At 40.4% G+C, this 13,095-nt stretch overlaps 1 protein-coding gene across 5 annotated transcripts in view; it reads right to left on the bottom strand.

Moving 5' to 3' along the window:
• RNASET2 (ribonuclease T2) overlaps positions 1-9,008 on the bottom strand; it is a 29,596-nt gene extending 20,588 nt beyond the window's left edge. Inside the window, exons 1-4 of one of the 5 annotated variants that reach the window (XM_063329159.1) lie at positions 8,704-9,008; positions 7,975-8,163; positions 4,965-5,069; positions 2,925-2,991 (exon numbers count right to left, since the gene is read on the bottom strand). In XM_063329159.1, coding sequence (XP_063185229.1) covers positions 2,925-2,991; positions 4,965-5,069; positions 7,975-8,093 — 291 coding nt within the window. In that variant the 5' untranslated portion in view covers positions 8,094-8,163; positions 8,704-9,008. The other 4 variants (XM_063329160.1, XM_063329162.1, XM_063329163.1 and 1 more) reach the window with 4 other exon arrangements.
• Positions 9,009-13,095: the final 4,087 nt, after the last annotated feature.

Below are 13,095 nucleotides of genomic sequence, written 5' to 3'. Positions count from 1 at the left end.
AGCTGAAATTAGGAAAAAACTTTTATCTCATATAAAAAAAAAATACAATTTCATCTGCTGCTTCACATTCAAACTTGAATTCATGCTGTTCTGTTCACCAGCCTATGCTGCTGTCATTTCCTTGATTCTTTCATTTGATCAGCACATATGTGCACTAAAAAGCAGATCACAGCAGGGTTTAGTACCCATTTCTTTATCATCCTTCCCATTCTCAATAGAGGAGGAACTGAAAAGCCTACAAGCTCGCATTGTATTTTCCCCATTTCACAAGGAAACACCCACGGAAGATTTTCTCTTTTTGCAATGTCCAAGATGCAAAAGGTGCAATAATATTTCTCTTTTTAAGTTCTCGAATTAAAGATCTTCACAACTCCATAAAAAGGGAGGGGGAAAGGCCCTCTTCTTGCCCTTGAGTTGCTTGTATTTCCACCAACCAGGATTCACATTAATTTGTGACCAGAAAGTTTAAGTGTGACATAAATTAGCCACATGAAGTTCAATAAATTGCACTATAAGAGAGAACATAAGAACACTAAATTCATAACCACTTGAGGTCTGTGAATTTAGCTTGGATATCTTTGCAGAAGACAGTCACTTTATGTCAGTTATATGGTACTGGAATTTCTAATCACATGATGAGGAAGAACACTTCTCTTCCTCCCTCAGCTTCTCACTGCAGCAGTCATTAGTTAAGTCCTGGGGTTACTATTGCTTCCATGATACTATTTTATTTTAATAGGTTAGTTTAGAAGATATGATTACAAAACACACACTTTCCAGTTAACTGTGCTGACCACACTCAGTATTAAAAAGCACTACTTGAACATACACAGTTTACAGCACAGGAAGAGCTGGGAGATGTGTATTCTCAAATTTCTGGCATGCTGAACTGTGCCCACTAAATTTAAAAAAGACTTTTCAGGCCTCCAAAAGCCTGAAAAACTTTTTGAACACAAATGTGCAAAACATGTAGGAATTAAGGTGTTGGTCATCCATGCGCATACCAAGAACGCAGTATGTAGCAAAGTAGTCTATAATCAGGTTCCTTTATATAGGAAGCATAAACTAATAAGTACTTGTACAAAGTAGTGTCCCAAAAGTTTTTTACATAAATGACAGAATAAGTTTTGCAGTTTCCTTCACCTGGCTATTTTTCTTTTCAACATCACATTAGCAGCTTTAAACTGAAGAATGACATGAAAAACATTTCCTTCCTGAAATAACATATATAAATACCCTGAACATGCAGAAGAATCTACATACCTTAAAAAAACCACCACAGCTGAATTTGTGAACTTCTCTTACATTAATGTTAGCAAAAAGAAAGCTGTTAGGGGAGTACAGTTGAGATTCTGTTTCTTCATATGACTCAGTAATGTGAAACTGGGCAAAAGGTCACTTAATATGATTTTAATTTCACTTTTTCTTCACTCCTTTGGAATGCTTCTGTCCACCTCTTACTACAGAAGACCATAAACCATCAACAAAGTGTAAGAAAGCCCACATTTTCTGACGTTTAATATCGTCAATTATTCATTACAATTTCACTGTAAGTTTATAAAGGTTATTTGTCAATTCACCAATAGCACTACCCTGGAACTAAGAGTAGCAGCCAGGATGAACACACAGTGGGAAAAACTGTTTGGTAGGGTTTTTTTGTTTGGTTCGTTTGGCGGGGGGGGTGGGGTGTTGTTTTGTTGTTTTTTTTTTAATTTTTTGTAATTGTTTGCATCTCATTCATGTAAGCAAAGGTTTGCACTGCTACTGACTCTGAACGCCCATTCGTGCCAGGCACTACAAACTCCTGAACACCAATACCTCTGCTTGAAGTCAGTACAGTGATGTTTTCTCAACAGAAAATCAGACACAAATTGCATCAAATCTGCCCTTATTCCCCCTCAAAAGCAGGCAAACAAACAAGAAACAGGGCAGCAGACATTCCTTGGTCTCACTTAGTCATGCACATATGAGTTTTGTTATTGATACTTCCTCTCCACATTTAACTATTATAAAGTACATCTACTTTTTCTCAGAAATTTAGGCAGTATGTGACTTTTGCTGCTATTGCTTTTATGATTTTCAGAAATAGGAATGAGAAATAAAAAAAAAGTACCTAAAGCACAAAAAAAAGGAGACTCTAATACTGTAATAAATAAACTTAAATCTCCCAGAATGGGGACCTTTTTGGCTCCAGAGACATTTCCCAAAACTGAAACGTCTTTATTATTATATGAGCTCCTCATCCTTGTGTCAGTAAATCTAATCACATCTTCCACTTTGAAGTACAGCATATTTTTAACTTAGCCGTACAAGAAGAGGCCTTTGAGTATTTCCAGCGTAGGAAAAATGTTCTATTTATCAGATGGCAATAGGTATTTAATAGCAAGAGAGACAGAATTAGTACACATTTTCGCTGTGCTTTTGACAGACATGTTGGAAGGCTGGGTTCATTTTTGGTTCCCACCCCTCAAATACAGAAATACTCAGAGGCACCTGCCATAACAGCTTTATAGCTCTCTTTTTCCTGACTGAATCCATATTTGACGACTTATTAAAACACTGGAGCCAAGGTTACAAAGCTAAAACTCGTGCAGCTGGCAGGTCAAGTACTCCTTACAGGGTCTGGTGAAAGTCTAGGATTAAGATTACAACTAACAAAACATCACAAAATCTGTAACAAGCAGTTAAGTGTACAGTATGTCCTACATTGACTACTGTATCTGTAACATACCACAATCCTGTTTATTGCTACTCTGGAGTGCAGGGGAAGTAGCAAAAGTTGCATCCAAATCAGTGAAGGCCTTTATAAGGCATAAGGGCATAAGCAAGATTAAATGCTGATGGGCTTTGTTCATTCTGTCTTCAAACATTTATTGTCCAAGGCTACCTTTGTCAGGATAAAAGAAGAAACACAAAAATCTCACCTTACACACAGTCACTGGCCAATGATGAGCAAGATACAGCTTTTTCCAGGTATGAGGGTGGCTGTCCCTGGAGAAAGACAGACAAATCTATTTTTCCTCGAGCATTTTTAAAGGAGCATCGCCTTCAGCCAGCAGCACAATGCTTACTAGTATAACTCATTGATTTTAGAGCTGGTTGTCGTTCATAGCTTCTATCACAATATTTAAGAACTCCAAACACAGCAAGACCAAACTAACAAATCACATAGAAACAACATGTTTAGAAACGTGCTAACACCGTTCCATTATTAAGCAAATTCCACTCCTGCCATCCTGTCACCATACGCTTTATATTTCTTAAATATGGAAGAAACATGTTGTTGGAAGGCTGTATCATGTCTCAGCCACTTCTAGAGAGGCATTTTTCCAACAGTTTGGAGCAGACCTATTCTGGAAAAACCAGAAGTAGATAAAAAACCCGTTCCTTCAGACACTACAGCAGACATATTTAGCTATTAAGCAACCACAGCAAGTGATTAAATAGAACAGCAAGTGGGAAAATCAACAAAAACAGAACTGTAAATTGTTCAAACTGACAGCATTATGTGCAGTACTGTCAAAATAAATTCTTATTCTCTGAAAGCTAATAGCCACATGCCCTTCATTAGTGCTCGCCAAAGGTTATATAAAAAAATATATTAGAAAGCTAATTCTTCTCAGCCTGAGGAAGCAGGGACGCTCCCATGTTACGTCACTTCTCAGATTTTTTTCCTCTAGTTTTGCTAGTTTGCAACGGTCACATTTTTCTCTTAAACATTCACATGTATCTGTGGTTTTTAAATAATTTTGCAGAAGTAGCTCTGGAACAAGTCAGGCATAACCACAATGAAAACTACCAACACTTCTAACGGGTCTTTACTGCTGCTGTGAAAACCTGAATAGAAGAATTCCCCAATATTGTAGAGCAGTTAGTTTTCTTGCTTTAAAAAAAATCCTTGCTTAGAAAAATACCATCTTTCATCAGTATTTGAAATAGCAGCTGAACTTCTGCAACCACAATCATGCCAAAACAAGTTCTCCTAGAACACACTTTCTGGCTAAGGACAAGTCGGAAAATTTTGGTTATTAAATAGAGCAAATTTTAGAAACTTAAGCTCAGAACGGGAATACGAGGAAAGCCATTTTCAATACCTATGCAGCTTTGGGGATATCTCCCCTTTTTTTGACCTGAGTTATCCTGCCCTATGCAGTTCAGCACTGTGCTTCTAGAGCTGCCTCTGCTGCCAAGGTGGCCCAGCCATAGCCCAGGTCCTGGGGATTCAAGAAACCTCAGCATCATGTCTAAACTACCAACTGGCTGCAATGTAGTGTCACATGAAGTTCAGCACTGAACCGAGCACCCTTAACCATTCTCTTGCCAAAACACTGAAAGGAAGGAGAAAAATTTCTTTCCTAATACCATGCAATAGGAATTTGAGCTTGCACCACAGAAGGGTACAAATCGGGGCATGGGTTCCCCTATGGCCCATTGGTATTCAAGCTCAGATTTTGCCAAGTGCAACAACCACCAAAAAGCTGCGCAGCACTGATGCAGCCCCAGTTGGGATGCTGTATGGAAAGGAATTTAAAATTATTGGAACTGAGAAAACAGTAAGGAATAAAAATATATTAAAAACATACACAGTGCAACAGCTGGTGCAATTCATGCCATAGGAATGATTCCAGTTTTTTGTTACAGGTTCCAAAATTATTTCTGATATTTATCATTACTACACCACAAGTCTAAATGATTCATTTAAAGCAAGATTGCAAAGTTTAAGTGCAATGAATGTAACTTAAGTTTCCCTCTTTTTTCATGCTGACACACTAATAAATGTAAAGCTTTTCTTAGGCATGACCGTCACTCCTCCAGTTAATGTAGATGCCTCATTTTACCAGTCACCTAAGGGAAGAATAACACATCAAAAATAGCACATAATAAAATAAGAGAATTTACACTCGTTAGAAGTTAAATTATTCTGCTTTGCAGTGTCAGAGATTTCTTTTTAAAGCATAACTTACCTTTGAGTGAATTTATCTGAAGTACACCAACAACATAATGCCATAGAAAGCCAACCCAGAATCCAATAGTGCAGGTTTGCAGGCTTCATTTTGTTAATCAAATAGCTGTAAAAAGGTGTTAAAAGAAGAAATCCGTTACTTACCCAATGCACTGAATTGGAAGTGTTGAAATGCAGAAAAACACAACTATGTCAGAAACAGCAGGTAATATCAACTCTAGATTAGATTTACAACCCCAGGTACAACAAGGATCTCTTTCAAGGCTGTGCCTGATGCCCCAGTTTGTATGCTAATTTTCATAAGCTAATGGCATCAAGGATGAGATCATGGTTTCCTTTTTTTTTTTCTTTACTTGCCCACAGTCCCAATAGAGCCACTTTCCAATAAACAGAGATACATAAATCTTCCATGCAACTGTACTTTATGTAATGTAAGACTCTACTTCTGGTCACCCAAAGAGATTCATTAAAGAAACTTTGAACTTCACATTGAATATTCGTGTTGGGTTGAACAAGGTTGATATTAGAAACTCACTGGAAGTTAACTATGATGTGCAAGGATGAAATTCTCTCTAAATGCCAGTCAACTAATAAACCGATTTAAAAAAAAAAAAAACTGCTGCTAAACCCAGATTAGTTTCTGTTCTTGTTACGAACCTGAGACAGCCTCTACAAAACCATGCATGACCTGCCTACTACCTACCTCATGAACCCTAGAAATCAGGGGAGAAAAATAAACAAATCAACTTAACTTTCCCCAACAGGAGGACTTTCACTTGGCACAGGCCAAAAAACCCCAGCTGCCTACTGTATCCGCCAGCCATTTCACAGCTTTTCAAATGCTACCTCCTAGGCACCAGAAATAGATGTACATGCATGTATTTACATGCCATTATTAACGCCTCACCAAACCTACTTTCCCACCTTCTCATTTTGAGAACCCTAAAGAAGGCACTACAAGACAAAACTGGTGAGCGGTTTGGGCAACAGCTGTTAACATTTAACCAGCTAGACTTAGCACAATGTTTTGCTAAGTTATCAAGAAACTACAACCTTTAAGATACTCATCTATTTCATATGATAACATCTCCCTAATTCGTAATGGATATATTATCAAGGTAAACAAACTTGGCCTAATAGAAGATATTACTAGCTAAATAATAGTTGGCAATTGTTAATTTTCTGATCTAGTTTCTTCAAAAAGGCCTGGGGGATTTTCACTCACCAGGCAAGATGAGCACAAAAAAATTCAAGTAATTTGTGGAGTGTGCTACTTGTACACAAAAGCAGTCAATAACGTAGAACTAATCTTTATCAAAAGCCAGCTAAAGCAAGATGTACACCTTGTATTAAAGAAATTGATATGTTCATATAATGTACAAAAAATTGCAAATAACTAACTACTGGGTATCCAGCTCCCCCAAAAGTTCTGCATTTGAAGTGATCTCAAGTCTCATCAACTGAACAGTAGGAATTAATGATGTGAGATTCAACCTTACAGACCTATTTATGATTTCACCTACTGTTATTTTCAACCAATAACCAACGAAGCAAGACATGTAAGATTCTGCCCTACCTATAAAAGGCACATTTCTTCAGAGAGCAGAAAGTACTACTTAAAAGACAATAATGTCACACACCATCACCGAAAAGGGCTGCACTGTACACAGGTGTGGAAAAAGCATCTTAAGGAAGTAAATTATGGAAGAAAAATAAGTCAGCAAACATCATGGCATTTCTTTTGCAAACTGGTATGACTTAAGATGTCAGTCACAAAGAAATGGTTTTTTCCAGTGCCTAAGTTACAAAAAAGCATAAAGGCAGTTACCTCCGTTTCTCATTAGATTCTTAAGTTTGATCAATTAATGACCAGAAGCAGAGGGAGGCTTCAAAAAATGCTGCTATTGGAGCAATGCAAGGTACTGTTTTATTCTGTGTACTGCTATGTACCCTGGAACTGGAGCATAGGGACAACAGAGACAGCGAGCAGATCTGAAAGCCCCACATCTTTAACTTTTACATTAAAAATTACATTTTTTTCCACTGCTAAACAGTACATAAACTCCCACTAAGGTTAGCTTAAAAGCCAGTATTGCAGCTATCATGACACTATCTGACAGACCGAGTGATTTACTCAAGCTGACCTTTTATTCAGCTGTGACACTGATGGTGGGAGGTGAAAAGTACGTCAATCTCACCTGAAAAGCACTCAAATGATGCACAACTGAGGAAATACACATCCAAATTAAAACTGTCTTAACAACATGGGTATGAATGCACAACGTGTCACTTTCAGCTATGTCAGCATTGCTCAGTGCTTGGTGTCAAAATTATCTGCCCAGGCTTATCAAGGACCAGACACAATAAGTAGTGATGAAATCTTTCTTTAACGTGTTCACTATAATTTGAATTCTAATATACCATCTTGAGGAGGCTGCCAACGCAGTATCTGCTTCTTTTGGACACTAGCAATTTGTTACCTAAATTCTATTCCCTTAATTACTTTTTTTTTCTGTTAACAACTAGCTTGACTAATACAGCCCACATTTATGTAAGACTTCATGGTTTACACGTTACTTCAGGCATGCAGACTTAGAGAACAGACTGCAGAAGAGCATTTAAGCATTAGTGAGAGGACTCCCATAGCTAACACCATAGCACGCACAAAGCTAAGTGTCAGCAACAACGGCCAGAGATAAGAATTAGGGCAGCTAGCCTGGCATCTAAAACCACAAAAATGAACACCCAAAGTTTTGGTACCATCTCAAACAAGGCAGCGCACGCTACCTCTGTCACGAGTTTACAGCTGAGTTACAAAACTGTGTGCCAGAAGCATTAATTTAATTTAGAACAACGCTCTTAGCTCCGGCAACTCTTACCTCCACTCCCAGCGAGCCACTCATCCCAAGCCCAAGTGCTGGCCTAAGTAACTACAAAAAGCGCTTTGAAGATTTTCGGGTGCAATACTCACATGCACTGACACAGCAAGCTTTTTAGCAGAACTTTCTCACCGCTTCTCCCACAAAGCACAACTCAAAGCAGAACTTGTGCAGCAGTGGTTCCATGGCGAGCCGGGCAGGAGCTTTCTGGGGAAGTCTTGAGGAAGGCGGCACCTTGCTTTCCCCACCATAGACTAAGACGCTGCTGTGCTGTTAGCACTGTGTTGTAAGATTCAACTTCCTGACACAATAAAGCGCCTGCTACAGATAAACAATCATCACATTTTATTACAAAGGTGTTTTCACAAATGGTAAAGAATGCAAAACAGCAGAGAACCTGAAGCCAGATGCCGTCAAGTGACAGGAGGATGCCAAAGCTGACGACAAGTGTACAAAGGAGAACTATAAACAGAGTTTTTCCAACTCAGGGAAACGCTGCCGTTTCTTTGGCCGACTTCCGATTAGCTTCACAGGGAATTCAAGGCGTAGGAAATGAAACCTGACACGATTTGAGAGCTTACTTTGTCCTGCAAACCCCATCTGGCTCCGCGCAGGTCAGTCATTTCACTGCAGGCCACGGCCAGAAACCCCTCACAGGGGACTACCTCGGTCCCGCCGGCCGCCGCCTGTCCCCTGCGCGGCCGCCGCCATGGCAGCGCGGCCACAGCAGGGTCAAGGGGCGGGAGGCCGGAGCAGAGGATTTCGGACGCGACCCCCGCCGCCTCGGACCCGAGGCCTCACCTCGCTTCGCCTCAGCCCGCCGCTGCGTGGCCCTGCCCGACACCCACCGTTCCGCCTTACCTTCCGCCCTCTCCCCCGGCCCTGCCCCGCAGGAGCAACCCCGCAGCCCGGGCCTCGCTCCCGGCAGGGCTGACCTCGCACAGCCACCGCGTCGGAGCGAGCTGCAGGCGGGCGAGCCAGACGGACAGAGCAGCGCCGCGACCCGGCCGCAGCGCAGGTCCGCCCTCCCCGCCCCCCGACAAGGCCGAGCGGGACCGGGACCGGCCCCGCCTCTCGCGGCTGCCGCGGCCTGTCCCCGGCCCGGAGTCCCGATCCTGGGCCTTGGAGTGGCCGTGGCGCTCCTCGGCGTCCCCGCGGCCAGGCGCTGCTGGAGCCCGGGGAGCGGGCCCAGGCCCGTGTGAGCGCGGGCAAGGCAGAAGCACCGCACGGCTGCGGAGGAGACCATTTATATGCCCGGTTTTGCTCATCCTGATGTTTTGGTTGGTTTTAATTTAGCATATTCTGGGTTTTAATTATCTGGATTTCCTCCTGAAAATTTGTGCAGCACAGAGGTGTTCAGGAGCACAATAAGGGCGCTGCGTGTTTTAATTTTTAAGTAATCTTCTCAAATAGCAGATAGGAGGCGATGGCCTAAAGCAAGCCCCGTAAGGGGAACAGAGGAATGCTGACACACGCGTCCGTGGTGAACTTCTCCAAAATGATGAGGGAAGTTTGAAATGGGAACGCTGGTGTTTGGAAACAACAGGAAATTTCTGAGGCAGAAGCAGCCCCGCGGGCTGACTCAGAGGTATCCGGGGCAGGGCTTGGTTCACCTTTTCTCTGTGAAACAGATCCCAACACTTTTGTTCTCTGCTGACGGCGTGAATCACAAATACAAAGCGTGGTTATTAATGACTATGGTATAGTTTTGAACTAGGGGGGGATATCTCACAATCGTCCTCCTTTAACGCACTTGAGAAATACGTGGGCAGGTCTACAAGCAAAACAACGTTTGTTTTGAACAGAGTAGTTAAAGTCTGTGTAATAAGGTCTTTGTTCAAAGTTACAGTATTATTCACCGGCAAGATTTTTTTTTTTTAGTTATGTTTATACATTTACATGGTAAGAAGGAGGATGAGACAAAACTAACCTCTTTGCCCACCTTTCTGTGGAAACATGAAAATGTCAAGCTGGATGGAAGGAGTGATCCATCTGCTGTTATCTCTGACAGTGTCTGAGAGGTGTCAAAAGTTTCAGAAATTTTGTTAGAAGAGTTAAAAATAGTGAAGTTTTCCAGTGTCTTGTATTCAGTGCTGCTCCTCCTCCTCCTCTTGCTGCTGAGGGCATCACTGCTCCATCTGGCACTGAAGTCTTTGTCGCTGCCCGTGAGGAGTCAGTAAACACGGCCACTCAGCCTTTTGTCTTCATCTGCAGACTAGGGATTAAAATACCTAAAATAATACTCTAAAATAATGTAGGCTCTTAAGGTATTAGGACAAGGAAGCCATATTTTTCTGTCATATCATTACAAAATAGTGCATGTAGATGGAGGCTGTTATTAAAGAGAATGTTTTTGAATAATATGAGAAAGGTAGGCAATGGAGAGCTACGTTGGATAACTATCTCCTTGAGACTTTCCATTTGATATTTATCTATGTGCTGGAAACAAGAAAATTGTCAGTAAATCAATAATTTTAAATCAAACATTGTGTCAGATGCAGGTGCTGACACCTATAATGAGAAAACCAAGTTCTACTTTCAGTGTTTTCTGCCTTTTCATGTTAAGATTTAAAAATGTTCTGCTCTTAAGAAGTGTATTACTTCAGTAATGTGAACAGCTGTTGTTGCAACCTGTTTGAAGAATAAAACCAACTGTAATAAGACTGCTTTCTCAAACAATCATTTGAGAAACAAAAATACGTTCATCTTTCATCAATAGTTGGCAGATAGACCATCTTAATACAACTCAGAATATTGGGGATTGTTGACAAGCATATGTAAATATCCAGGTTTATAAGATGTAAAGCAGTGCCAAAACTTTGTTTAATAATTAACACATGGAATTTAGTATTTCTTTTATGTTCTGGCACTTGATTATGTTAAAAGAAAGATTTAGGCACTTTGGTCAGTTTAAGCTGTTCTTTATGCCACTGGTAGCCTCCATTGACTTCGGTGGAATTACAAACAACATAAGAGACTTCATTAGGAGTAGGGCAGAAAGAATTTACCACATAAGTCATAATGAAAGGACAAGAAATTAATATGCATGAATATGTGCATAGAGGCCTTGGAAGTTGTTGGGACTTTTGACTTTTCCTGGAGTGTGGCAACATCCTCACTCAGATACGGGATCTGCTATAGCCATTTCCCCAGTGAACAGGCTGGTCATCCAATTTGAAATCATATCCGTGTCCTGCATTATAGGGATGTGGCTCCACGGGTTTGCACGCACTCAAATCCTAGGACATGAGCACATACCAACAAGCTTTGAATACTTTTCTGAATTGGGATAAAACTAAACTATGGAAGTGCTTTCCTGAACTAGAGCCTCAATTACCAGCCTACAGTTAAATTGACTTTTTAATACTCTATGTGATTAATTCTGAGAACAGGTTGGTGTCCTAAATCTGAGAAGCATTGTAGTGAAAAATAATAGACCTCATTTGGGGTATTTCTCATTAAAATTACTATCCTCTTATTTCATTTTTAACTTCTCTTCTGATCGCTGCCTATTAACGCTTATGATGCTATGACTAGAAATTGATGGAAAACTAGGGAATGTCAGAACATTTGAAAAATTTCTTTTAAATTTTTCATAGAAGTAACATTTTCCCTAAAATTTCTGAACAAATGTAGTTGTACCTTATATATTTATATGTTTATATGCTGAAATGTGTTGCCTGAAAAAAAAAAACCACCCAAAATGAGGTTGGCGTGAATCATCTTCTTTGAAGATTTTATATGAAACACTTCAGAAGAATACATTTTTCCAGCTTCCAGCAGCTTACATTCAGATTGCGATTTAAGAGTCAAGATAGAGAGTTTCAAATTTTGTCTCCCTCATGCAATGCCTCATTTTGCTTTGATTATTCCCATTGCACAAATAGAACAAACAAATCTAGCTAGGCTTTATTTTGTGTTAATAAGACATTTACAATATTGTGAGGAGATGCACAAATTTTTGGAAAGTATCTATATTCCCGTGTCCTAATTTTAAGTCAATAGGCTTGCTCCATGCATGATTTTGAAAGCTTAAATTTGATTTGTGTTAAGAGCCTGTAGCAATGTCATCACAGCATTTATTTTTCTTTTTAATATTGCAGTGCTGATTTTACAGAATCTTCTTAAAACTATACTGGGTTTCACATGAAAAACACTTTTTCTTCTTTCTGTGGTAATATCTTAGTCACATTTACATTGCTGTACAAACAGGAAAAATAATTTTGGCTTATCTTTTGCAATGAGTTTCTATGATTTCTGTAAAGGTAGACTTGGGAATTATATATGTTCAAAATGGCAGTATTTCCATCAAACATGAGACAGTTTGAGACATTGTGTTCTGGATGGGAAGTTGGGCTATTAGAATGCTTTGCTGCCCTCTAGGCGATGAATATTTAGCTAAGTAATAGTCTGGTATTTAGCAGAGCTCAAAAAGGGTTATCTGCAGACTGGATTTGAAATATTCTACGTGTAGTTGAGAGCAGAAAGCCACTGCTACCGAAATGCTGAAATGAATATTAGAAATTATAAACTGTCTTCTAAGTCTACTGATTTTTTTTTTCCTTTGCGATCTCTATCAAGTATTGTGTCAAGTGGGTTTTGTCTTTCCATTAAGTTTGGAGATTTGGTGGACAAATGAAAATGGTAGTTGTAATACCAGATGTTATGTTGCTGCATTTAGGATTTGTTTCTGATAGGGCTTTGAAAAATGAGATGGAAATATTACTGTCTTGCTTTAAGAAGTGCAGTGTTGCAGGTTTGCTTTAACACAATTTTTCTACCGGAGTGTTCAGAACTTCGAAATGCGATGTTATACCTTTTTGAGGGGCTACAGAAACGGTCTGAGGCATCCGGCAGGGCCTCCCGGGGGTTCGGCAGAAGCGGGGCGGCAGGAATGACACCTGTGTCCCCCCCCCCGGGGGGCTCGGCTGAGGCTTTAGAGTATCGCTGGAGAACCAGTGCCACCTGCTGCGCCGTCCTGAAAATCAGCTTCCAGCATGGTCCCGCTCCACCGGGGAGGCTGTGCTTCCTCGCTTTGAATAGTCACAGCTTCGGAGATTCTTTACCGTGTATTTGAGTTCTCTGCAGGGAAAGAAGAAAAAAAAAAAATCATAGCAAGTTCAGCGTGGAAAAAAAAAAGGCCTGAAAGCAACACCTAGCGCTGCAAATTGAGCATTGCAACTTACAAAGCTTTATATATTAAAAAAAAGGCACAATAACTTTGGAGCCTCACGCACCTACGGCACCGCCCGG

Source organism: Chroicocephalus ridibundus, chromosome 3, assembly GCF_963924245.1.
Source record: "Chroicocephalus ridibundus chromosome 3, bChrRid1.1, whole genome shotgun sequence".
Lineage (NCBI taxonomy): Eukaryota > Metazoa > Chordata > Aves > Charadriiformes > Laridae > Chroicocephalus > Chroicocephalus ridibundus.
This window is presented reverse-complemented; position numbering and strand designations above follow the sequence as displayed.